The 26702-nt window shown below is 41.8% G+C and overlaps 1 protein-coding gene across 2 annotated transcripts in view; it reads left to right on the top strand.

The window, feature by feature from the left end:
• STK4 (serine/threonine kinase 4) overlaps positions 1-26702 on the top strand; it is an 87923-nt gene that overhangs the window by 21331 nt on the left and 39890 nt on the right. For both annotated transcript variants that reach the window (XM_024559562.3, XM_045194657.3), the window contains exons 8-10: positions 2981-3109; positions 3702-3888; positions 26005-26162. In XM_024559562.3, the coding sequence (XP_024415330.1) occupies positions 2981-3109; positions 3702-3888; positions 26005-26162 (474 nt within the window). The remainder of the gene's footprint in view (positions 1-2980; positions 3110-3701; positions 3889-26004; positions 26163-26702) is intronic.

Genomic DNA, 26702 nt, shown 5'->3' with positions numbered 1-26702 from the left:
GGGAGGTTTGGGTCTAAGTAGGAAAGACGTAGAAAAGAATGTTACATCACTGAGGAAGGCAGTATGACAAGCAGATGGAGGGCTCTCCGGGGTTAGAGAACTGGAGCTGACAGTTCGTGAGCACCTGCTGGGTGCTTTTCACGTGTCCAGTCATTAAATGATGGCACAGACCCTGGGAGGGGTGGGTGTCATTTCATTTTGATAGGTGAGAAGTGGAAGCTTAGACAGGTTAACTCTTTTATGGACACTTAGCAGGTAAACAGCTGCGCTAAGATTAGAACCTAGGCCTTTTTGATTCCAAAGCAGGAGTGCCGTCAAATCTACCCAGTTCTGGCAGAGAACGGAGGTAGATGGTAGGTGGTATTATAGCTCAGGGTGGAAGGAGGTGCTTTGGATTGGAGATATGAGGAGTGCTTTCCTGCAGGAGGAGGCCTTTGTGCCTGGACCTCGAAGGATGGGGGGCATTTGGCAGGCAGCGTGCTTAGTGGTTAGGAGCTTGGGTTCTGGAGTTCAGACTGCCCAGGTTCGAATTCTGGCTCCCTGTCTACTAGCTTCCTGACCTTATGCAAGTAACATAATTTCTGTGTTATGTTCTTTTATTTAGAAAGTAGAGATAAAGGATCTATCTCACATGTTATGAATATTAAGTGGCATGTGTAATTTTGAATAATAATTTACATGTATTAAAGATAGTATGATATGGATTTGACAAATATTCGCTGTTATTGAGCTAGGCCAATGATTTTCAACCATCTCAGACCCCATATATATGAGATCTATCCAGAAGGTATCCAGCCATGTAATATGAAAAATAGAGACATTTATTGAGGAAGATACAAGAAACATTGTACATAGGACAATGACATCTGAGTCCCACTCAAAGTAGGCACCTTGGGACCTCACACAGTATTCCCGATCACCATCAGCTGTCTCATCATATTTTTCTGAATGTCATCAACAGTCTGAAATCCCTTCCCTTTCAAAGGTGATTTTAGTTTTGGGAAGAGCCAGAAGTCAGAGGGCACCAAATCTAGGATGTAGGGGGGCTGAGTGACCTGCGTAATCTGATGTTTCACAAAAAAACTGCAGGAGACATGATGCATGAGCGGGAGCATTGTTGTGATGAAGCTGCCAATCACCAGTTGCCCATAGCTGTGGCCTTCTGAATCATATGTATAGATTCCACAGAAGAATGTTCAGGCTTAACGCAAAATTTGATGCAGATTCATTGTTCTACTTGCTCAGTCATTCTGAATGCAATGGCCACACAGTACACATGCTCACTCTATGGTGTCTACCGCCCCCACTGACTGGTACAGTGAAGTCGTCACTGTTCACACATGCGTATCCCAGTCCGCTCTCCTTGGCTGACGGGTTACATTGATGTCACACAAACCATTCTAGTTATATTAACAATGGCTGGACTTTTTCCAGACCGACCTTGTCATATGTATGCATGAATTTTTTAACACTCACTACTCTTTTGGGATGAAACTCATAGGTGATAAATCTATTAATGCCCATGATTTTGAAAGAATCATGATAATGTCTATGGTACAACGGAGACATGTGACGATAATAATTTATAATGAAATAATATATTTGTCAATATAGAAATGCTCCAGCTTTACTCAGCTTACAGACATAATGAAGTAGAGACCTGTACCTATCATCATGAAGGAATTTAGATTTAAGAGCAGTAAAGAGAACAGAAACCATTCCATTCACGAAATACAGGAATATGAACGGGTGGGCACTTGCATAAAACTAATATTAAGTAGTAGCAGACCAGACTTACTTGTATGTGATAAGAGGAGGGAAATGATTTTATGGGCTTTCCAAGTGGAGAGAACAGGAAATTTGACATTCTTGCAAACAATTGGGTCTTATTTCCAAGTGTAGCAGCAAAATTCTTTTCCTGCCTGGCTGGGGTATTGATCAAGCCTTACGGAAAAGGGATCTCCTGCATTGCGATCCCACCACAAGGTGAGGTATGCTTTCGTCTATAGAGTATTTACAAAGAACCTGGACACCATATCCTTTAATAGGTTGTGGGGAACAGAGAATGGATTACAAAGAGAAACACTGGGGACAGTATCAGAACAAGTTTGGAAAGCAACAAGCAACTGCCCCCCTCCCCAACCCCCGCAAAGAATTTCTATATGTAACTCTCACAGCATAGATTTCTTACAGTTGTGCTACAAACAACAAAAATGTAAGATGATACCAATATTTAAAAACTTCATTGTTATAAATGAAGCCCAGCAATATTCCTGTGTTTCAAGGGTCTCTGCTGATTGAGTATTTGAGCCTACATCTGCTACATGTTTGTGGTACTTCTGCAGTAACTACACTTTTACAGTGAATTCATTTTTACCTAAATACGTAGTTGGAAATGCTGTAGCACATTGAGTAGAAAGAATAAGCAGGGTGAGTAAATTATTCAGTGATTTCTAAACAATGTCTTTATTCCCTTTAAGCCCACACTCCAAACTCACCTCCCAAATTACTAGACCGTTTGCTTATCTCTTGAAAAAGTTGTCGGTATTATTTATCAAAGGGTACGCGTCCTCTGAGACATTGAAAGATGGGCAGAATGTGCCACAGCTTGTTGCTGCGCCCGAGTGTGGTATCCCTGCCTCTCCTCCCATGCTGTTTGTGTTCTTCCAACATCGTAACCACAAGCTCCCAACTACAAAACTTCCTCCCTGGGGTGATACCACGCTGTTGAGAATCTCTAGATTTGGCAGAGAAAAAGGGGGAAGACAGAGCCAGCCAGGCCAGACAAGGTGGGCAAAGCCTGAATTGCATCTGCTCACTAACAAAGTGAGTGTGGGTTAGCTGTTGTCCAAAGACAAATGAGAAAGATGAAATTCATTGACTGACTCGACAACTGTTACCGAGTAGCTGCTGCGTGCCAGGCACTGCGTGGCACTGTTGCCCATACACTGTCCCAGTGTAGTTCCCTTTCTTGTTTAAGCACCCATTTGTCAAGAGTGCCAAAGGAGTGTCGATACTGCGGGACTTAATTAACGAAGCCATGGATGTGAAACTCAAACGCCAGGAAGCCCAGCAGCGGGAGGTGGACCAGGACGATGAAGAAAACTCGGTGAGTGGCCGACCCGGCTGTGGGCCTCAGGCACGAATGTTCCTTATTTCACGATTGCCAAGCCGGGCCGGACGCATGGATATTGGATCAGCCTGGAGCTGGAGAGTCGTCTAGCCTGACTGTCCTGTCCTCGCTTGCTCTTCTTATAATGCTTCCTAAGATGCTTTCAATTTTTATTTTTTATTCAATGTAACTTGTTATTCGAGAAAGAGAATGCTCAGGTCCGAGACTTGGTTTTTCTGTATCCTTTTGGGGAATCTAGGATTCATACTAAATATGTAGATTTTACACTTACAGACTCCTTCACAACCCTGAGATTCCAAGGGCGTGCATCTCAGCTCCTTAGATCTATGTTGCAAAACTCTGTTAAGAAGGGGAGAGGGAGAAGGTCCTTTAGGGTTAGATACGCTGCTCTCACGTGGGTAAATTTATGTTCTTTGGTTCAGTAAGAGTGCTTTCAATTCTACCAAGGGGGTTTAGAACCCGAATCAGTGTCAAATCCAGAAATACTTGCCCCAAGATGAGTCATAGTAATTCAGAAAACTCGCTTCTGATCAAATCAGCCCCAATTTGAGATTTTGTCCTTCTGCAGGAGGAGGATGAGCTGGATTCTGGCACGATGGTCCGAGCAGCAGGTGACGAGACGGGCACTGTCCGAGTAGCCAGCACCATGAGCGATGGGGCCAGTACTATGATTGAGCACGATGACACGCTGGCATCACAGCTGGGCACCATGGTGATCAACGCGGAGGATGAGGAAGAGGAAGGGACGATGAAAAGTAAGGCTCTGGTTAAGTATACTCACTTCTCAGGCAGACTGTACAGGTTCCAGAGAAAACAGGTTCACGTGCTCCACGCGGGCTCAGTCTTGAGGCCCTCTTCTACTGCTGCAAGCAAAGCAGCCAAAACACTGGAGGGAGGTGGGGAGGGGAAGGCTGACACGTGGAGTCACAGGCAGGAAGCGTCAGCAATGAGAAGGGACTGACTTTTGAACCTGAGTGGCCATTCTCTCATTGCATGATGTCATTTTTGCCTCCTTTTCCTGGGTCAGTGGAGACAAGCACTTACATTGTTTTGATCCATAATTCTGAGCTATTGAAATTCTGAGCCGTTGACTCTGCATATCTTCAGCCTAATTTCATAATATTCTTTGTGTTTCACCCAGGTTTACCAATACTTAGTCTATTCAAAATGATCGTACAGATTTAAAAGTCCTATCAAATCCCTTCGAGTTTAAGCCCATCTCCTCTTCTTACCTGCTGATCCTTTTTTGCCTGTGACTAAGGCCTAACTAACACCTGTGTTCAGCTCCCATCATAGTGCCACCCTCTCCTGCGTCCTTCAGCAGTTTCCCTTTCCCTTGCTTTGCACTGCAGACCAGGTCACAGAGAAAAGGAATTTGAGAGTACAAAGTGATAATAATTGAGTTGTATAAGTACAGCCTAAACTTTGCACGGGTTTAAACGTTTAGGACTCTAATGATCTTTCCATTATTATCTTTTATGTGTGGTTGCCTCTCGCACGCCCCCTACAGGGGACCTGGCCTGCGACCCAGGCATGTGCCCTGACTAGGAATTGAACTGGTGACCCTTTGGATCTCAGGCCATCACTCAATCCACTGAGCCACACCAGCCAGGGCTTTTTTCTTCCCTTTTTAAAATTTAAAGTTTCTTCCTCTAAACCAGGGATTGGCAAACTATGATCCACATCCCAAATCTGGCTGGCCAGCTGGTTTACACAATAAAGTTTTATTGGAACATGGCCATGGCCATTCATTTACATATTGTCTATGGCTACTTTTGTGCTACAAAGCGGAGTTGAGTATTTGTGACTGAGACCATGTGGCTTCCAAAGCCAGAGATTTTTGGTCTGGTCCTTTACAGACAGAAAAAGTCCTCTAACCCCTGCCCTTAATCCTCTGCTTCGTGAATGATAATCCACTTAATAAATTTTTCTTCAGTGCAGATTGTATCCCGGGTACTTTGGTAGATGCTGAGAGTACTACAGGGCATGAAGAAACAGTTCTTGCCCTGGAGGAACTCGTGGTCTAGTGTGAGGGACAGACCATTAAATATACTTCCGTGTATGACATGAGTTCTAGAATAGAGGTAATGCAGGGTGTTGTCGAAGCAGAGTGGAAGAATACTCAATTTAGACAGGGGTCACTGAAAAATCCCTGAAGGAGAACGGCGGGCAGGTTGGTGAGTGAGGGGTGGGCTGAGATGTTCCAGCAGGGGAAACCGTGTTTCCATCAATTCCGGGGGGAACACGAAAGGCTGGTGAGTTCAGGGGAACCGCTGCTGGTCTGCTGGGGCTGGGACAGGCAGTGCCCCCTAGTTTTCACCTTTCAGGGGTTCGTATTTGTGATCAACGCTTTGTTTTTGAAGGGGAAAGGTTTTGTTCTTGTTTCGTTAGGGGGCCAAGGCTCCTCATAGGTGGTTGGCCCCCGATCTTCCGATTGGAATCACAAAGATGGGGAAAGAGTAGTAATACTGTTGATGGATATGTAAATTATATAACTTTTCTGGAATGTAGTATTTATCAGGAGTTTAAAAAGTTCAGACCTTTGACCCAGTAAATTATATTTCTAGGAATCCGGTCCAAGAAAATAATTGAAGATATAAGCAAATTATATTCAAGAATTTTTTCAAACATGTTACTTAAAATTGTAAAAAAAAACCCCAAAACCTGGATTAAGTTCAATATTTAGTAGCAGATGTTTGATCAAATAAATTATGATACAACCATGGGATGGAATACTACACTATGTAAAAATCCTGTTTGGGGAAAAATACTTAGGATACATTGTTGAGTGAAAAAAGGAGTTGTCAAAACTTACAAACATAAAAAAATAAATTAACATGTTAATATGTATATAGGAAAAAGACTTAAAAACAACAACAACAAAAGGACTAGAGAGAAGTAAACCAAATATTAGAAGTAGCTGTTACGGCTGACAGTATTAAAGGTATTTATATTTATTTCTAGCATTTAACGGAAAACAAAAATCCCACCAAAAACACTGCTGGTGTTATAGTGCGTCCTGTAAATTAGGACTTGGAACTATGTGTTGCCTTAAGAATCCTTTTTTTCCTTCCTTCTCTCACTGCTTTTTGTGGCCTTAAAAATGGATATTTACAAAGTGGCATTTGTCACTCCCTGCTAGTCTCTTTAAGTTCATTTGTCATTGTGTCCTTAGGGTGTGTTCCATCCCCTAAACTCAGGACTGAAGCACGCTAGAGAAATTGGGCTTGGGGTTGTGTGAATTATCAAGCGAATGCTTTGAACTAAATTTAGTTTTCTTTTTTTTTAAGTAGTTCATGTGATTTGTTAGGAAGATTTGTTTTGCAGTAATTCTTTTTTTTTTTTTAAGTCGCCCATGTGATTTATTAGGAAGGTTTGTTTTTCAACAGTAAGCTGCTGACCTCGAGTCTTTCGATTCTGAGTGCCGTATCTTCGTTTGAATTAATTATGCAGATGATTATAATCACCGTGCCATAGATCTAGGCTGATCCATAAACATGTGCATACACGTGTCATGGAAAATCTGCCTTTTTTAATTTAAAGAATTAATTTTGCTCCAAATGCATTTTTCATATTTCAGGGGCTAATTAATTCAGTGGGTTGTTTGCTCAGCTTCTGCGCTTGGGGCGTTCTAGCATACCTAATGAGAAACACGCCTCTGTTACTGTAGTCGTGATGAAAAACCATTAAAGCCCCAGCGGTCACCGCTGGGTGATATTAAATATACTCAGTTCACAGGCAGTCTGCCGCAGGTCTTACAGCGCGGTTTTTGAGTCACAAGTTTGATAGATTTACCACTTATTGTGAGATCTTTACCCCTTAGTGTTTTAAGGGTTATGTGAACTTTTCATTATGGAAAATTAAAGCATGCACATTTGCACAGAATAATAGCATGACTCCAATGGACCTGTCTCCCAGTTTCAAAAATGGTGAGCTCACTGCGCATCATATTTCAGTCCCCCCTCGCCCCCCAAGGAGAGAAACAAGCTGGAATAACTTAGAGCGAACCTCAGGCCTCATATCATTTCTTCAGCACTGACTTTTAAACATTTAAAGGCAACTGTTAGCCTGAGCCTGACTCAGACGCTATCCGTGTTGCATTGGATAATGTACTTTCCTTGTATGGGCCTCTGTGCCCTGCTCAGTAAAATTAAAGAATTATTATTATTTTAAAAAATTTTTATTGAATTTATTTGGGGTGACATTGGTTGATAAAATTGTATAGGTTTCAAGTGTGCATTCTATAATTCATCATGTGTATATCGTATTGTGTGTTCACCACCCAAAATCAGGTCTCCTTCCATCACCATTTATCTGCTTTTGCCCGCTCCTCCCTCCCCCCGCCCCTTTCCCTCTGGTAGTCACCATACTGTTGCCTGGGTCTGCGAGGTTTTTTGTTTTGGTTTTTGCTTAATCCCTTCACCTCTTTCACCCAGCCCCCACCCCTGCCCCCTGGCAGCTGTCAGTCTGTTTTTTTATCCATGAGTCTGTTCCTATTTTGTTTGTTTATTTTGTTCATCAGATTCCACGTATAAGTGCAGTCATATAGTATTTGTCCTTCTCTGAATGGCTTATTTCACTTAGCGTGATGCCCACTAGGTCCATGCGTGTAGTCACAAAAGGTAAGATTTCCTTCCTGTTTACAGCCAAGCAGCGTTCCACTGTGTGAATGTGCCACAGGTCTGTTATCCACTCACCTGCTGATGGCACTCGGGCTGCTTCCAGGTCGTGCTGTTGTCAGTAACGCTGCGGTGAACACAGGGGTGCGTGCATTCTTTCGGGTCAGCGTTTCGGGTTTCTTCGAATATGTTCCCAGAAGTGGAATTGCTGGCTCATGAAGTTAAAGAATTATGAAAGAATTTTCCTGTCCCTTATAGCTGTAATAGTCCACACGTGTATAAAAATCATGTAACTCACCACTAATACTATACATGAAATTATTCAAGTACTTGTGGAAATTTTTCCAGGGGATGCTAAAACGAAGGAACATTTTATATGTAGATGGTCCCTGCAGAGTTATTCATAAGAGTGGAAAATTAGAAACAAGAAAATGCCCAGCAATGGATAAATGATTAAAAGACACTGTTAAGTGTGCTAAATATAAAGAAGGACTATACAGCAACATGAAAAATGCATATGCTTTAAGTGGAAAATAATCAGAAAACAGAGTATGTAGACAAATTACTGCTGTATAGGAACTATACAGGCATATAGTCAAGAACAGAAGTTCTTTGTTGGAGTAAGGGTGAACTACTTTTTTTTTAACAGTGCATTAATATTGGTATAATATTGTTGACATAATTTTTAATATAAGTGAGGATACACATGAAATATCTAACTTTTCTAAGACCAATATTTAAAAAGATTTTATTTATTTATTTTTAGATAGAGGGGAAAGGAGGTTGAAGAGAGAGAGAAACGTCAATGTGTGGTTGCCTCTCACACGCCCCCCACTCAGGACCTGGCCCACAACCCAGGCACATGCCCTGACTGGAAATCGAACCAGCAACCCTTTGGTTCTCAGGCTGGCGCTCAGTCCACTGAGCCACACCAGCCAGGGTGACAAATAAATTTTTTTTTAAATCTATAAAATATATTCAGTTGTCAACATATATCAAAAAATTCAGAAAAGTTCCTAAACAGAAATTATTAATGCAAGAATCTTTTTGTTTTCATGTTAAAGTTTCTTTGAAATTATAAACTAAAATTACATTCTATGAAACTAATGCAAATGGCTATAGTGGTATGTATGTCTCTTCTTAAGTTTATAAAGGGTAACAGTTGTAATTTTAATTTTCAAGGATTAAACATTTCACAGAAGTTCAAAGAAGGCACTAGTTGAAAGCTATTTATTTTCACAAATTTTAACTGATCAAAACTTCAGTTCTCTACAGGGTGGGGAAAAAGGTTTACAATTGTGAGTATGTGAAATATAGAATTTATTCTTGTGTTATTATTTATGAATTATTGTATTACTTTTCATACAGACAACTGTAAGCCCACTTTTTGCTGCACCCTGCATTATACTGCTCCTCAGCAGAGCCCCTGTGTTAAGTTATTGAGGGACAGGACCGGGGCTCGTGTTGCAGGCCCCACGTGGGCAAGCCTCGGCCCACCTGAACACAGCTGTCCTTGCCGGTTATTTGAATAACTAGCCACCGTACCTGTTTCCCCAGGATGTCCAGAAGCAAAGGGTGGGTGATTTTCAAAGGGGGCCTGCCTCTGTTCATAGGTCAGTGATGTTGTTACATGAGGGAGCGTATTTCTGTTGTGTATATATGAGTCTACAATAAAGAATCAGATTGCAGTTGGAGGGAGGAGATTAGAGTGGGGTGAGATTCGATTGCTTTATAAGACACCTCCAGAACCTATTTTGAAAACACATGCCTGGATAAAATATCAGTTTGGAGATGTTGACAGGCTTCTGCTACTTGTTTATGTAAGTGGGTTTTTTTGATGAGAGCTATAGAAGAACTTTATTTAACCCTCAAGAACAGAAGGACTTACTCCTAAAGTGACAGGAGAGGTTCTGTCAGTGTAGGATTGTAGTATTTCCTCTGGCCAGCAGAGGGAGCTCTGTCATAGGTTATGAGTTAACATTGTGTTCCCATTTGTGTCCACAAATCTCCCTTCTATGGTAGGATTTATTCAAGATTAAGACCATTATTTATTTTTAGATCTATTTTAAGTAAGCACAGAAACACTAGAGCAATGTCTTTATTTTATTTAGGCAGGAGTTTTGATACCTCATACTTGGCCAAGTTCAAATAAAACTGAAGTCAGCCAAAACCCGTCAAATAGTTTAAACTTTTCCTCCCTCTTCCCAGATTTCTTGGAATTCTTAACCAGAATTGATAGGCTCTTTCTGCATCGTGGTACCATGCATATAGTTTTGAAACTATCATTAGCTAAAATGACCCTAACCATGTAATTGAATAAAATTTTAAAATGAAACTTCAGATTCTTGTGCAGAACTGACTTAGGGAACGTTATTTTATATATCAAAGTAAATATTAATAACAACAGCTTATAGCTTTTGTTGCCTAGCCTCTTTGGTTTCCATCTGATTCTCCATGTTTGCCTACACAAGAGTCTAATGTTTTCTTTGGGAACAGCCTTTCCCCCTTTTTTTTTACTGACTTGCAGAAGTTCTTTATTTTTGTCAGTTATATGCATTGTAAATATTTCCTCTCAGCTTGTGACTTGTGCTTTTCATTTTGCAAGGTCTTTTCTTAGAAAGTAACTTTCATTTTCATGAAGTCACATTTATCTGAATTTTCTTTTACAGTTTGCTTTCTGTGCCTTCTCTAAGAAATTCTTTGCTACCCAGGTGTCTGAAAAATAGTCTCATATATTTTTTCTGTTAAGTCATAAAGTTTTACTTTTCACATTAAGACTTTATTTAATATGTCAGAAAAAAAGTGTTTGTTTACAATATGAGCTATAGTTACCTACTTTCATTTTCTCCATCTGAAAGACTTCTCCCTCCTTTCAGGTGCTTGGTTCTGTTGTCTTCTCAGGCCTCCTCTGACCATCTACCTAAAACAAATTTCCTTTCCCACAGTTTACTACTTGAAACTTAGATCATTATTCTTCCATATAATTTTTAGCAACAGTGTATCAAATTTCATAAAGTAGCCCTGGGATTTTAACTGAATCGAATTGAGTACATAGATTAATTAGGTAGGTTTGCCATCTTTATGATATTAATCCTTTCTGCTCTTGAACATGGTTTTACCTTTTCATCTGTTTGGCTTATTTCTTCTGTCCTTAGATAATTTTATAATTTTATCCACAAAAACATTTTAGATCTTTGTTAAATTGATTTATTTTGGATTGTTTTATTCAGGGTTTTCTAGAGGGTTTTTTTTTTTTTCTATGAAGACAGTCGTCTGTGAATTACAATCTGAGATTTTCCTTTTGATCTTGATACTTACATATTTTTCAGGGTTACCAAGACCTCCCAATTGGTTTTAAATAGTAGAGGTGATGGTGGGTATTCCTCGCCTGAAAGAAAATTCTCCTAGTGTTTTTACCATTAAGTCTGACTTTGTAGCAGGGTTTGGTGTAGATACCCATTTGTGATCAGGTAAAGAAGCTCTTACCTATTTCTAGTTTAAGAGATACCATTTTTAAATCAACGTTGGTGTTAAATTTTATTGTTTTTTGAGTTGAACCCTTAACTGTTTAATTTTCCTTCTTACAAGTGCATTCAGTTCACATTGTCATTTCCCTCTAAGCTCTGTGTGAGCCACACCCCGTAAGTTTTGTACATGGTACATTATAAATCTTTTTCCCAACTTACGGGGCTTTGTGCTTTTTACATATTTATATTTCTCTTTTAACCCATGAATTTTTCAGAAGTGCTTTTTAAAAACCACTTATTTTTGCATTTCAGTTTCGGAGAATTGTGGTTAAAGAATGTGGTCTGCGTGGCATCTCTTCCTTGGTGTTTCCTGGGCTGTTTGTGTCCCGGCGTGTCAGTAATACTGTTTCTGATACTGGTGTTTTACGTCATCGCGACTCACCGTGTGATGATGAACAGACGGGTTTTATAAGTTAGTTAGCCAGTTTGATGGGAGGATATTTTTAGAAATATGTCTCAATTTGGGATAGTTTATAAATTGAAAGAGTTTCACTTAAGAGTTTCCCAATAAAATGATCCCTTGAGGTTGCTGGTTTTTACTAACTGATTCAGGTGTTACTTCTTTCATTAATATTGATAGAAATATGTGCTTCAGAATATCAAGCATGTTTAGAACTGTGTTAATTAGTATTTCTATGTCTTTCAGAGCACTACTGGGCATGGAATACCATTAGTGCTGTGAAAATAAGGAAATTTTATAGATATTGTCACCTGTGCATTTTATATTAAATTATATATGGGTTTTGTTGGCATGTCTTAATATGCAGAAAAATGGTTTTAAAAGAATTTCCCCTATGTTTTATTGATCATTATCAAACAGGACATTGACATTTAGGAGCTAAAATGACAGCTTCTAGTTCTGTACTAGAAGTATAGAAGGAATTCAAGCTTTCAAAACATTAAAAATACTTGGGTAAATAAAGCGTATCTTTTGGTAAAAGAGCATATGCTTTAATAATACTGTATATATAAGGTATATTTGAAAGCCAAAGAAAAAGATATTTGCAGAGGCAGCAATAACAAAAGTCTTGGAGCAACGGAGGTAGCCTGATGCGCGTAGATTTCTAGTTCAGTGGTTAATGCTGTGGCCTCCGATGAGGAAATGACAGGCCAAAGGATGGCCGCTTAAACACCGTGTACCCCATCCACTAAAGATTCGGCAGGTAGTTCTCCCTCCGGGGCTTTCTTGTCCTTACCGCATTCCCGAGGGATGCCCCGCAGTCAGTCCCCCTCCTTACTGTGGGCCTGAGGTCGAGGGGTGACTGAATTGAAGGGTGGTTTCCCCTGACTCACAGCCTTTCAATGAACTAAGGGGAGTGAGTAGATGGCTTCCTTTAAAACTTGCACTCCGTTCATACATTTGTAATTTTATTCCAGAGCCATTGCTGCGTGAATCTCTTTGAAATAGCATCTGAAAGCATCGTGGCTCAATCAGGTTACGGCAGCGCGGAAGCGTGCTTTAGGTGAATTACTGTGGAGGTGTTGTGTGGTAAAAGCACCCCGTATTGGTGGTCCCCCAGCAAGGCCTAGGTCCCATGAAGACGCCCGTTGTTGCTATGAGTTTCCTCATGTTAAAACCAAGTCCGGGCTCTTGTTGAAGCACTTTCATTTCACCTCCATCCATCCGATACCAGTGTCGGAGCTGCAGAATATGGGAGTTTTGACTCCCAGCCTATTTTCTTTCTGCCTGCAGTCGTTTGAAGGGGATCGTTGTAACATCGCCTCCCTTGTGTGCTATCTGTGAGGAGAGCATTTGCAAGGACAGTGAGTAGAACATGTGGGACTGCAGGTGTTTTAACACTTCTTTTACCACTGTAGGCCTACTGTCCGGGGTCTGATCCCCACGAGGTTTCCAACTGTCATCAGAGAATGTTAAGGGGTCGTGTGTCCTTGCCACTCCCAGTCCGCAGCATACGAGAGTTCCAGATAGTGCAGTTACACCTACCAAAGCTACAACTTAAAACTCCAGTTTTGCTGGAATCCTCTCTGTGAGTAAGAGCAAGAGAAAGAAGAAGGAGTGGAAAGAACAGTAATTTGTGGAATCAGTAATTTGGTTTGAAACTTGGCTCAGAGTCCTAGGGACTGAGTCAGATGGGGCCAGTTATTTCCTTTCTCTGAGTCCCAAGTTTTCGACTCTGAAAAAATGGGGCATAAAAGACCCTCCTTTGTAGGGTTGTGAGGATGATATGAAATAATCCATGGAAAATACCTAGTTAGCAGTGGCATTTTCATTGGACCTGAAATCTCCTTGAACCAGGGCTACTTTTCAGCAGCCCGACTCCTTTTCCCTTGCTAAGTTAGCTGGTAGTTTTACTCCTGGTATCGGTGGCATTCTGTAAAGGCCAGCTCTATGTCTGAGCCCTGGCACGGAGCGGTCCATCTAAAGGCAGGTCGCTTGTCGGCTTTAGTGATGTTTTTAGGACTGTGCTGGGGAGAAAGAGATTGTGTGTGTGTGTGTGTGTGTGTGTCAGTCAAATTCCTCCTCAGTGAGATGATAGATGTTCTGAGGATCTGTTAAATAGCTCAAAATACAAGATGGTGGATTTTAAAGAAGGCTAGACTTTGGATCCCCGGGAGCCTGCCTTTGTAGAGTTTCAAACTCTTATCTTAATGCTGTGGAATGTATGACTGACCGGAATTGTTTCCATTCCTGAGAGATAGTCGCTGTGGCTCACCGGGCAGGTATCCAAAGCTCCCTCCTGGGTGAGACCGACAACGGAAGGGCAGACCTCTTGGTCCTCCGGCTTTTCTCACAGTTGCACAAATAATTCAAGGTCACCGTGCCAGAGTGGAGACCAGATCCTAATTCGTGCCCAGTTTTTCTGATTGTGTGCAGATGTTGGGCCCACTTTTATCTTTGGAAACCATTAACATTCTTGATTCTTTTGGGATGAGCCAAAAAGCACAGACTCTTGGTGCCTGAAAACTCATTCACAACGCCCTGCCAGACCACATGTTAGGATATGGAAGTACCAGATCTCCGTGTAACTTGGGTGAAAGGCCCCAGACCTGTATTTGGGGGCGATAATGTGCTCCATCATAGTTCCGTTGTTAAAGGCGAGCCAAGAGAGAGTAGTATATGATAGAAACGAAGAGCAAAGGCAAATGGGTCCCAAAAGATATACTTTGGTTCTTATGCCTAAGAGGCAGATAAATCTATTTCATCAGTTAGGGAAATGTATTTCTTTGCTGCTCCCAGGGGGGTGCAACCCACAGCCCGCGGGCCACATGCGGCCCAGGATGGCTGTGAATGTGGCCCCACACAAAATCGTAAATTTACTTAAAACCTTTTTTTTTTGCTCATCAATTTTCATTAGTGTTTGTGTATTTAATGTGTGGCCTGACACAATTCTTCTTCCAGTATGGCCCAGAGACGCCCAAAAAGTTGGACACCCCTGTGAGCTGTTTTGACCTGCTTACCCCTACTTGTTCAGCTAGAAATGGAGATGCATTTTGATAAACTTAAATGTATCTATAAACAGTAAGTAGTCGATTCTCTTAAGTGTTCTAGAAAATATCACTTGACACAGTATTTGTTAATAATAATAATGTCATACCAACCAAGAAGTATTTATTAGGTAGTCACTATGTGTCATTACCGTGTAACTGTACAAAAATGAACTGAGACTTTTACTGCTGACTAGGAATTTGTAGGTTAGAAGGGGAAAATGACAGTTGTTATGACCACTATCTAATATTTATGGAGGGAGCATCTCCTGGCGCTTCAGGTAGTGGTATTCACTGAGGACATACCTTAGTTAAGGCTGAAGGACCTCCGCATGTGAAGGTAATGCACTCCCGGCCAAATGCCGGGTAAGTAGTAGTATGGAACAGTGATAAAGCATTCGTACGAAAGACAGCGAAGTCTTGGATATACAGAAGGGCTAGGCGAGGATACCCAGGTAGGTACAATGTCGGAAAGGTAGAAAAAAAACATTGGTTATTCTGTTTGACTGAGGTTCCTGTTGACCAGATATTGGAGAACACTGAATGCCGAAGTAAGGAGTTTGAACTTTATTGTGTTGGTAATTGTGTCATGTGAAGACAGTTTTATCAGAAAAGTGATATAACAAAGAGTTTATTTTTAGAAGATAAAATGGATCTTATTATCCATTATCCTTAAAACATCCAATCATCCGGTTGGATGATTTGGAGTTTGAAAGGACCAGACAAGGTGAGACCAGTTAGGGAATTGTTGGCATCACAAAGGCAGGACTCTTCACCTGTGCAAGCCTTTTGTATCTTCTTAGACATGCGGCATCTATCCCCCTAGTTAGCAACCCTGTGACTCTGGGATTTCTGTCTCTTTGAATACGGATGTGACAGCTCACCAGACTTAGAGAACGGGAACACATTGCCCAGAAGTCAAGTCAGTTTACAGAGAGGCACTTACCCAAACTGGTTAACTGGTTATTTCAGTTGGGCTCCAGGGGATTTTATAACTTAGGATTCTAGTAATTCTTCGTGGTTTCAAAGAACATTCAAAGGAACAGTATGGCCACACACTGGAACTTGAAGAATAACTTGTGTACTTAAGTGAGTTAATACACGTAGGCTCCCAGTAACAAGAACAAAACCAAAACCCACACGCACATAATAAATGTTATATGGAAAAACAAAAGAAAAGCAGCCTTATGGTAAGGCATATTATCCCAAGGAGTAAAAAAGGTTTTGAGGGATTACTCAAGTTTTTCTCTGGCAAATATTCATGCGTGGAACTGAGAAGGAGATGCAGGCTCTGTCCAGTGTTCTAGTTGAAACAGAATTAATTACTAGTAAGGGAGAAAAGAGTTACTGTTGGAGAAACTAAGGAGAGAGTGGGGTGACCATTGCAGTTCACTTAGTGATGGTCTTAAAAATGAGTGTTTGAAGTGGAAGGGCATAGAGTTTAATGTCTAAGATAGACGGTCGTTCCAAAGGAAAAGATGGGCTTCAGGCTTCGGCCAACCCCCCTCCCCGTTATGGCGGCCTTGGCATTATGTTGTAGCTCGTGGGAATCCAGAAATCAAAGGGGAAGAAGAGGACCGAGGTCCTGCTGGGGTTTTTAAAGTGAATCATTGATACGTAATTTACATACCATATAATTCACTCATTTTAAGTGTGCAGTTCAGTGATCTAACGCTCCAGAAGTTTCTACTGAGGACTGTGCTTATAACACTGCCATTGCTTCCAGTTTAGAATTCTGTCTAAAATGAAGAGAATATACTTCCAGTAACTTCCCCCACTGTGCCAGTAGAAGGTCTTAAGCAAACACGGGTCTTCGTCGACACGAGGTTGCTGAGGCGGTGTTCAGGATTTTCTGTGGAGTCGGTGCACGCAAGGAGATGGGCATTGGGGGAGGGTTATAAATGGTTACTCAGCGAATTGCGTAGCATCCGGGACAACTGCACCCAGTTTCGGCATCATGGTATGGGTAAATGGGCACTGTAAAGTAAACCAAAAACCACAGTGTATCTTATACTTTCGTAAACAGTGTTTTGTAGGTAACTTTTCAGTTTTCCCAAAAGGCTGATATATTGCAATATTTTGATTTCACCCGTGTTAATTTGGAGTTGGCAGAGGTGACCTAACCAACTACCATTATGTTTGGTACTAAGGGATATACATTTCAGTAAATGTACTGAAATGCAAAAAGCTACAAAAATAAAAGATAAAGTGTGCAATCCAGTGCTTTTTTAGTGTATGTATAGAGTTGCACAACCATCACCATAATCCAGTTTTTAAAATTACTATTTTAAAATTGAGACAAAATCCACATATCATAAAACCCACCATTTTAAGTTACAGTTCTGTGGATTTCAGTGTATTACCGAGGTTGAGCAACCCTAACCACTGCTGAATTCCAGGCATTTTCATCGCCCCCCAAAGAAACCGCAGCCCTGGTGGCTTCTGACTCCCCGCTCCCCTCTCCTCGAGCAGCTCGTAATCTGCTTTCTGTCCCTCTGGGTTGGCCTGTTCTGGACGTTTTATATAAATGGGGCCATACAAAGTATGGTCTTTGAGTCTGGCTTCTTTCATCAGTTTAATGTTTTCAAGGTTTATCCATTTTGTAGCATATATCGGCACATCATTCCTTTTTGTGGCCGAAAATATTTCATTGTGTGGATATAGCCTATTTTGTTTACACTCTAGTTTTAGGACATTTTGATCACTCCCAAAGGAAACTTCGTATCCTTTCGCAGTCACTTCCGTCCCGCCTACTCACCCCAACCCCGTAGTCCCAGGCAGCCACTAACCTGTCTGTACAGATTTGCTTATTCCGAACATTTCATGGAAATAGTCATAGGATACTGCTGGTGGTCTTTCGTGACTGGCTTCTTTCATTTCACATAATGTTTTTGAGGTTCATCCACGTCGTACCATGAATCAGTATTTCATGCCATTTTATTGCTGAATGATACTCCAAGTGCATGCACCAGTTTTATTTATTTGTTCATCAGCTGATGGACACCTGGACCCTTCTGCTTTTACCTAGCATTTCTCAAAGGAAAGTAGATATAAGCCACAGTTGCTTATGAATTCACCGCATTGTCTCTGGACCTAGACAGATTGCCCGTTTAGCTTGCCAGATGCTGCTTACAAAGAGAACTGGGCCAGTCCTAGTACAGGGCTTCATGCATTTCCTCCATCAGATAAAAGAATCAGAGCAAGACCCGGCTATTTTCAAAGTTTGACTTTGCGGCTTTCCCTATGGCTTCAGGTTTCGGGCATTATCATTCAACTGAACGTCTTCATTTCTTGAGATACACCTGAGAAAAGGCTCCGGCTGGCATTGGAACAAAAAGCCCACCAGGCAGCTGAAGCCCTGGGGAGCGCATCGCCTTTAATCAGCTTGGAACGATTCTCTTACGCTTTCAGTACTGACAGGCTGCTGTCCAGCACCCTGGAGCATCGGGCTCCAAAGTGCTGAAGGAACACTTCAAAGATAAGGTTACTGGGAAAATTCCATCGCCGCCCCCCCCCCCCCCCCCCCCCGCCCTTCCTACACTCGACTTAATGGCAGGTCTGATATGTGAAGAATTTTCATTCTGTTCATAGAGAATTTGCAACATGAGATGCAGCGAACCAGACTTAAAGCCTAATGATGAGGGTTTGCATTCCCTCTTTGAGGGTAACTAGCCATGAAATCTTCGGGAAATTTCTCACCTATAAGGTGGAAATAATAATACAGGCCTCAAAAGACTTGAGCATTAAATGAAATAGGCCATTGTCTGGCACTTGGTAGGTGCCTAACAAGTGCTCATTTTCTTCCCTCGTACTTACTTACCTGGTGGTTGTGAAGTTGGGATGCGAACTTCATGTAAAGTACCTAGTAAAAAGCTGGAAACTTAGAAGGTATCCATTACGTGTAAGTTGAATTTGAACTTGGGTTCCCAAAGAATGGAACTCTTCTTGTAGATAGAGCGGTGTGTGTGAATTCGGGAAAGATAGATAGTATGAGTTAGTTTTTGCTGCATCACCTCAAAACTTAGAGGTCAGCTGGTGCATAGCAGCTGGCGCTGGCCGACTTATGAAGGCCTCAGCTGAGACATCTGTTGACTAAGGCTTCTCTCCATGTGGTATTTCAGCAGCTAGCAGGCTCCCCCAGGTTTATTTGCATGGTGGTAGGACACAGAAGCACTTTTCACATAGTTGATATCGTCTCAATGGCCAAAGCAAGTCATCCTGGCCAGGCCCAGAGTCGTGGGAGGGCACTACAAAGGACAAAGACATCAGGAAGAAATGATTGTGTCCACTTTTACAAACAACGTACCTCAATACTAACTGTGGTAGTAATGCAGATCTATTTACCGAGAATTCTTATCAGTCTGTAAGAATCAGGCTGAGAGCAGGTAGCATAATTTGATCAGTGTGTTTAAAGATACATTGGTCACAGGAGTAATATCTCTTCCGTATAAACGTAACCTGTCAGTGAAGCACTCAGCTGAGAAAGACAAAGAATAGTTGGTGGTTTAACTCCAGAAATATTAGAAGTCTTCAACTGAGTTGGGAAGGGCTGCTCATTAAATAAGAGAACTAAAATGTCAAGGGAGCAGATGCCCTCATCTTCTCATGTAAACAGTGATAGAAACAAGACACATGGTTATGCTTTGGCTTAACAAACATTCCTTTGCTTTTTATGCTGTTTTAGAATGAGACCACAGAAAAGGTACTTCTAGTGTTTCATCCCTGTTTTAAAGACTGAATTTCTAAAATCCACCGGTATTACATCTGAAAGGAATTAATGAAGCATCATAGAAGTATATAGCACTAATTATACAATTCGTATTGTTAGATATGGTGCTTTCCTAAAAAAATGCCTGTGGTTTTTGTAACAATTCTGTTACAGAGCAGAGGCAGGGGGTGGTTCACGATAAATTATTACAGAAAGGATTCCACCTTTCTATCTCTGGAGGTTCCTCCCCCCCACGCCCACCTGCTAGGTTCGCAATGCCCACCGCCAGAGGAAAGACGTCTCTCAATGCCAGAGACTGGTGAAAAGGAAAGGAATTGTTTATTTAAAAGTTACATAGACTTAGAGTAATGGCCTAATGTCTTCAATAAGATACTAAAGTCCTCTAGAATACCCACAGATGCACAGTCCTTCCCTCTCCCTGTGTCCAGTCCTGGGTACCGTGTCTCAGGAAAAGAAGTAGAAGTCCGTGATTCAGGCTCCCGGCACCATCAGCTGGGTGGCTGCTGCAATCTCCAGTTAATCCAAAGCCATGTGGCACCTTCTCATGGCCCACCAGCAAGAGTCCTTTCTCCCCTTTCTTCCTGGCAAAGTCTCTCCTGCTGCCTAAGCCGCGTGGCAAGAAGAAGCACTCCAAAACCTCGTGGTCCTCTCTACTCTCCTTCAGAACCGCGTGGTCCTTTTCCCCACTTCAGAACCACATGGACCTCTATCTATCTACTTGCTTCAGAGCCTCGTGGTTCACTCCTTCCTTCAGAGCCGCATGGTCTCCTCCCCATTTACTTTGGAGCCGCGTGGTCTCCTCCTTCTCCTCCAAAACCTTGTGGTCCTCCCCATTTACTTCAGAGCCGCATGGCTTACTCCTTTCTCCCCCAAAACCTTGTGCTCCTCCCCCTTCTATGGCTGCCATGCCTAGGTTTAAATCCCAGCACCCATCTTCCTTTGCAGCCCCATTTCCGACTCCTCCTACAGTCAGCTACACCTGCCAGCATCCCCGTATTCTTCCAGCTTTACTGGGCTGCCATAGTAAGTCTGGGCAGGTGTGGCCCCATGGCATGGAGCCAATCATCTCCAAGCTCTCAACGCAGGGGCTGTAACCAGGGGGAGTTGCTTCCCAGTCCCATCTTGGGTGGAAGTCACTCCCATCTCCCTGGCTCAAAGCAGGGCCACAGCTATTTAACATATCTATGAAACCAGTTAAAGGTTATAGATATGTTAAATGACTGCCAGGGGTTAGCTACAAAGCTGTTGCTACCCAAAACAGCTCTGAATGGCCCTGTTCCATGTATCCCATCCCTCCTGGCTCAGGCCTGTGGGGGTGAGGACATCCTACATACATTTTTCTAATATTTCCTGGACACCCCGAGTCCTGGACCCCATTACAAATCCCTTCTTGGGGCCCTCCTCTTGGCTGCACCCTGCTTCAATTCCATAGGAGAACATATTTTAAATTACCTGTTATTTCCCTCCAGAAGTTGTCATTTTTATCGATGAACTAGTGTCAGTCATTATTCTGTGCACATAAAATGATGGATGGGTAAACAGACACGAAGTGACAGAAGTAATGAGGAGAGCTTTGTGGATGATACACACAATTTACTCTCAAACATTAAGTGTGTATTTTCTAAGAAGGGAGATACTCTGTGTGTGTTTTCTAAGAAAGAGGATATTCTCTTTCGCTGCCATTAAACAATTGTCAAGTGGTGATTCTAATAAAGAAGAGCTTTTTCCCTTCTCTCCCCAACCTTCTTCACTTTCAAATTATTCCTCTGAGCTCTTGAGTTCTTTTTATTCGATGTCCTGTTTTTGACGCTCAGTGTCCCGAAACATACCAGTGGGGCCCCTCGAGGTGGCTCCGCTATCCTGTTGATGTGTCTCCATTAGGTTTTGAATACTTTTTTTTTTTGACACAAAAAGATGTGCAGGCCCACTTTGTACTTTCCATGCGCTAGACCTGGAATAAGCTCTTTCTCTTAAGAAGCCTTAGTTCCTTTGGTATGTAGAGACCCAGATCGGAGCCTTCGGTGTGCTCACTGGTAACAGGGAGTTGTTCCTTCAAAGCCTTTAAGGAGAAAAGCTCAGAGTCCTTGCCGTTCAAATACGCCAGCGGAGGATTCTTCTGTACCCTCCCCCGTTTCGTGTTTTGGTGTCGCGGTATTGCCGGATCTCCGCGGCAGGGCTTGGACTATTTGCGCTCCAGCAGCGTAGGAAATAGGAAAGCGCATGTCCCCACACCCTGGCCAGCAAACGGAGTTGTCAAGCTTTTGAATTTTTGCCCATCTGAAGTGTGAACAGTTGCATCTCTTAAATAGTTTTGTTTCTTTGATTACCAGTGAACCTAGGCATTTTTATCAGGTTTAAGGGCTAACTGGGTATCTGTGTACATACTATCTTTTCATGTCTTCAGCCCTTTTTCTTTTCTTTTGGTCTTCTCTTCCTTGATTTTCAGAATTCTTTATGTATTTTAGGAGCTTAGCTCCCTAATATATAAAGAACTCTTAAATTTTTCTAAAAAGAAAATTCTTTTAAAAATTGGTATTTGTGGTAAATGTTTTCTTCCAGTTCACTGTTTGTCTTGGCTTATCGTGTGCGTGTGCTTATTAATTTTTGAAAATGGGTGTTTTCTTCACACAAAAGGTTTTCATCCATCCATTTTTTACTGCATCTGGATTTTTGCCGTAGTTAGAACGCCTTTTCCACGCCCAGGTTTTAAATGTACTCACACATGCTTTCTTCCAATACTTATGGTTTCCATTTTTACAATGAGAGCTCTCCTTTTGGAGTTTTCCTAGTTTAAGGTATGAGGTGTGGCTCCAATTTAATCTTTTTCCGAATAGCTCTCCAGTTGTTTGGGTAGCCATTCGGGCTTTCTCTGTTGTTTCCAGACTTCCTATTCTGTTCAGCTGACCAGGCATCTGGTATTTTGTGTAAAAGCGCACCGCATTCCTCACACGCCAGCAGTTGCTGGCTCAGGGAGGCTCTCCAAACACCCCCGTCCGTGTGTAGGACCACGTGTAGGCTTGCTGCAGAGTCGGTGGTCCCAGAGAAGGGCGCCAATCGGAAGGGCTTAGCCTCCTGGTTTGTCGGCAAGTCCCAAGCACCCCCGTTTTTACAAGTTTTATTTTGTTGTAGTTCCTTCAGAACTGTGCGATGAAACACTACCTTAAATTTAACTTGCAAATGAAACAGTAAGCGTGAAAAGCACTGACCATCGTACCTAGCACAGACAAAACAAAATGCACACTCAACACACAATCATTGACTGGTCTTAGCAAATCCTGTGTGCAATTCCTGATAAGGGAGGAGGCACCCAACGGCGAAGTGAGCTGTTGGCCACATCTGGAAGTGGGCAGATCTGGGACTGGCTGCTGTTCAAGCCAGCAGCGGAGATAGTACAATGACAAATGTCTGAGAGGCAGTCGGGTTGCTGGCCTGAGACTGGACCAGGCAAGGTCAGGAGGTTCAATTGCAGGGGACGGGTGCCTTCTGTCAATTCAATACTTACCTGTACTATCTTCTTTTCAAAAATGTTTAAAAGAACTAGGTATGGTGTCAGATGGGCACTAGATTTATCAAGGTTACCACTTCGTATATTAAATGAATGTCTCATCACTGGGCTGTATACCCAAAACTAGTATAATATTGTATGTAACCTGTAATTGAAAAATAAAAAAATTATTTAAAATAAAAAAAGAAAAACATTTAAAAGAAGTAATAAAATCACCTACAATCCTCCTATCAGAGACAAATCCTATTAACATTTTTGTATATTTTTTCAGTCATTTTTTTCTATGTATGCTATTTTACAGAATTTGTATCATACTGTGATATAATATTATATTACATTTTCCCCCTAACTTTATCATAAACCATTTGTAAATGGTATTTTATTTTTTTAATTATATTTTATCAATTATGCTGTTACAGTTGTCCACTTTTTCCCCCTTTGCCCCCTCCACCCAGCACCCCACACTCCCTCAGGCAATCCCTACACCACTGTTCGTGTCCATGGGTCATGTGTACAAGTTCTTTGCCTACTCCATTTCCTACACTGTGCTTTACATCCAGATGGCTGTTCTATAACTACCTATTTGTACTTGTTAATCCCTTCACCTCTTCGCCCATTTCCCTACACCCCTCTCCCATCTGACAACCATTAAAATGCTCTCCATATCCATGATTCTGTCTCTGTTGTTTGCTTAGTTTTTTTTAGATTCAGTTGTTGATAGATATGTATTTATTACCATTTTATTTTCATAGTTTTGATCTTCTTTTTCTTAAATAAGCTCTAACATTTTATGTAATAATGGTTTGGTGATGATGAACTCCTTTAGTTTTTTCCTGTCTGAGAAGCTCTTTATCTGCCCTTCGATTCTAAATGACATCTTTGCTGGGTAGAGCAATCTTGGCTCTAGGTCCCTGCTTTTCATGACTTTGAATATTTCTTGCCAATCCCTTCTTGCCTGCAAAGTTTCTTTTGAGGAGTCAGCTGACAATCCCATGGGAACTCCCCTGTAGGTAACTAACTTCTTTTCTCTTGCTGCTTTTAAGATTCTCTCTTTATCTTTAACCTTTGGCCTTTTAATTATGATGTGTCTTGGAGTGGGCCTCTTTGCATCCATCTTGTTTGGGACTGAGCTTTGTGGGCTTGCATGTCTATTTCCTTCACCAAATTATGGAAGTTTTCTTTCATTTTTTCAAACAGATTTCTAATTTCTTGCTCTTTCTCTTCTCCTTCTGATACCCCTGTGATGCGAATGTTGGAATGCTTGAAGTTGTCCCAGAGGCTGCTTACACTATCTTTGTTCTTTTGGATTCTTTTTCTTTTTTTCTTGTTGTTCTAATTGGTTGTTTTTTGCTTCTACTGTCCCAAATCATTGATTTGATTCTCGGCTTCATCCATTCTACTGTTGTTTCCCTATAAATTGTTCTTTACTTCAATTAGTGTATCCTTTGTTTCTGACTGGATCTTTCTTATGTTGTTGAGGTTCTCATTAAGTTCCTTGAGCGTCCTTATAACCAGTGTTTTGAACTCTGCATATGATAGATAGCTCATCTCCATTTCATTTAGCTCTTTTTCTGGAGTTTTGATCTGTTCTTTCATTTGGGCCATGTTTCTTTGTCTTCTCATTTTGGCCTCCTCCCTGTGTTTTTTCTGTGTATTTGGTAGAGCTGCTTTGACTCCCATGTCTTGGTAGTATGGCCTAATGTAGTAGGTGTCCTGTAGGGTCCAGTGGCACGGCCTTCCCTATCACCCACGCTGGGTACTCGAGGTGCGCCCTTCGTGTGGGCTGAGTACACCCTCCTCTTATAGTTGAGCCTTGGTTGCTGTTGGCAGGTCAATGGGAGGGATTTACCCAGGCCAGTCAGCTGCAAGGACTGGCTGTGATGTAAATGGTATTTTAAAGTCATATTACATTTCAGCCACTGTGGAAAAGAGTGTGGAGATACCTCAAAAAATTAAAAAGGGATCTCCCTTTTGAACAAGCGATCCCACTTCTGGGAATATATCCAAAGGAACCCAAAACACTAATTTGAAAGGACATAAGCACCCCTATGTTCATTGCAGTGTTACTTAAATTTACCAAGATAGGGAAGCAGCCCAAGTGTCTGTCATAGATGAGTGGATAAAACAACTATGGGACATTTACACAATGGAATACTACTCAGCCATAAAAAAGAAGAAAGTTTTACTCTTTGTGACATTATGGATGGACCTAGAGAACATTATGCTCAGTGAAATAAGCCAGTCAGAGAAAGACAAATACCATATGATTGCATTCATGTGTGGAATCTTAATGAACAAACTGAACTAACAAGGAAAATGGGGACAGACTCAAGTGGGGATGGAAAGCAGGATGACAGCTAGTGGGGGGAGGGGAAGGGAGGGATTGAGCAAAAAGGGAAAAGAACTCACAGACATGGACAACAGTGTGGTAATTGCTGGGGTGAGGGGGCATGAGGGGGCTAAATGGTAATGGAATAAAATATAGTAAAGGTTAAAATAAAATAAAGTTATATAACATTTTGTGGAGTGGATTTGATTTACTTGTATTTTCTTTTTTATGCATATTTTTCTCACTAATCCAAGTGAGAGTATCAAGGAAAGCCACTCTCCTGAATCATACTGAGTAGCCCTTTCCCACTGCAGTGACTATAGAGAACATTGTATATGTAGATGATTAATAAATATTTTACTTGCTTGTCTGTTTTCAGTCCCATATTACAGGACCTATTTGCTATAGGAGACCCAAAAAATACTATTGCACCTTACTCAGAGTCACTGTATCACCCTAGTCTTTTTCCCCTTAAAAAGGGGCCCCTGAGGAAATCTTTGCATGTGTTTTAGGTGGGCTGTGAATCCTCTGAAATTGTGTGAGGAATATTTTTAGTGAACATTGGTACGTTTTCATGAGATTTTTGAAGACGTCCTTATCCAACCAAAAGCCCCAGACCCAGAGGCTGTTGCCCATCTGGATGGAGATAGGTCTATGTATTAAACTTATCCGAGGCCTGAGATGTATTTCCCCTTTCATTTTTCCTGGTTTTCAGGAAGGGATGAGACCATGCAGCCTGCAAAACCATCTTTCCTCGAATACTTCGAACAAAAAGAAAAGGAAAATCAGATCAACAGCTTTGGCAAGAGCGCTCCAGGCCCGCTGAAGAACTCTTCAGACTGGAAAGTGCCCCAGGATGGAGACTACGAGTTTGTAAGTAGTGCCGGAAGTAAACGGCTGTGCCTGCTGAGAAAGCTGTTGGAAGTGTCACACATGCAGTTCTGTCGCCTCTCCGAAAGTGCCTGGCGTTTTCCCGTAGGGTTCAAGTCTCCTCCAGCCCCGCCTGGAAGCCGCTCCCGGGCTGGGGGCCTCATGGGTTCCACACAGCGTTTTGACTGACACTGGAGCAGTTCTGGTTCTCCCAATGAATGGCATCTTTTTCACTTTAAAAGTCCTTTATTCACTTGCCATTTTTCTCATGTTGAGTTTGAGGTTGTTAATGGAAAAAGAAATATTCAGTCGTCCACTGAAAATGCGCTGTCTTTAACAGTTTGTTGGAGACTGGGAGTTTGTCCTTGAGCATTAGGCTGGAGGCTGGTTAATGCTGTTTTCTAGTGTCGTCGTTGTTTTGCTAAGCACTATCCTAATTTTAGGGTCTCTGAGAGGATTATTCTGAATTTTGCCCAGGGTGAATATTTAGTTGTTCCACAGTTTCTAATGAAAAACTGGGTGTGTTGTTTCCTCCCTGCTGTG

Source organism: Desmodus rotundus, chromosome 6, assembly GCF_022682495.2.
Source record: "Desmodus rotundus isolate HL8 chromosome 6, HLdesRot8A.1, whole genome shotgun sequence".
In the NCBI taxonomy this organism is placed as follows: Eukaryota; Metazoa; Chordata; class Mammalia; order Chiroptera; family Phyllostomidae; genus Desmodus; species Desmodus rotundus.
This window is presented reverse-complemented; position numbering and strand designations above follow the sequence as displayed.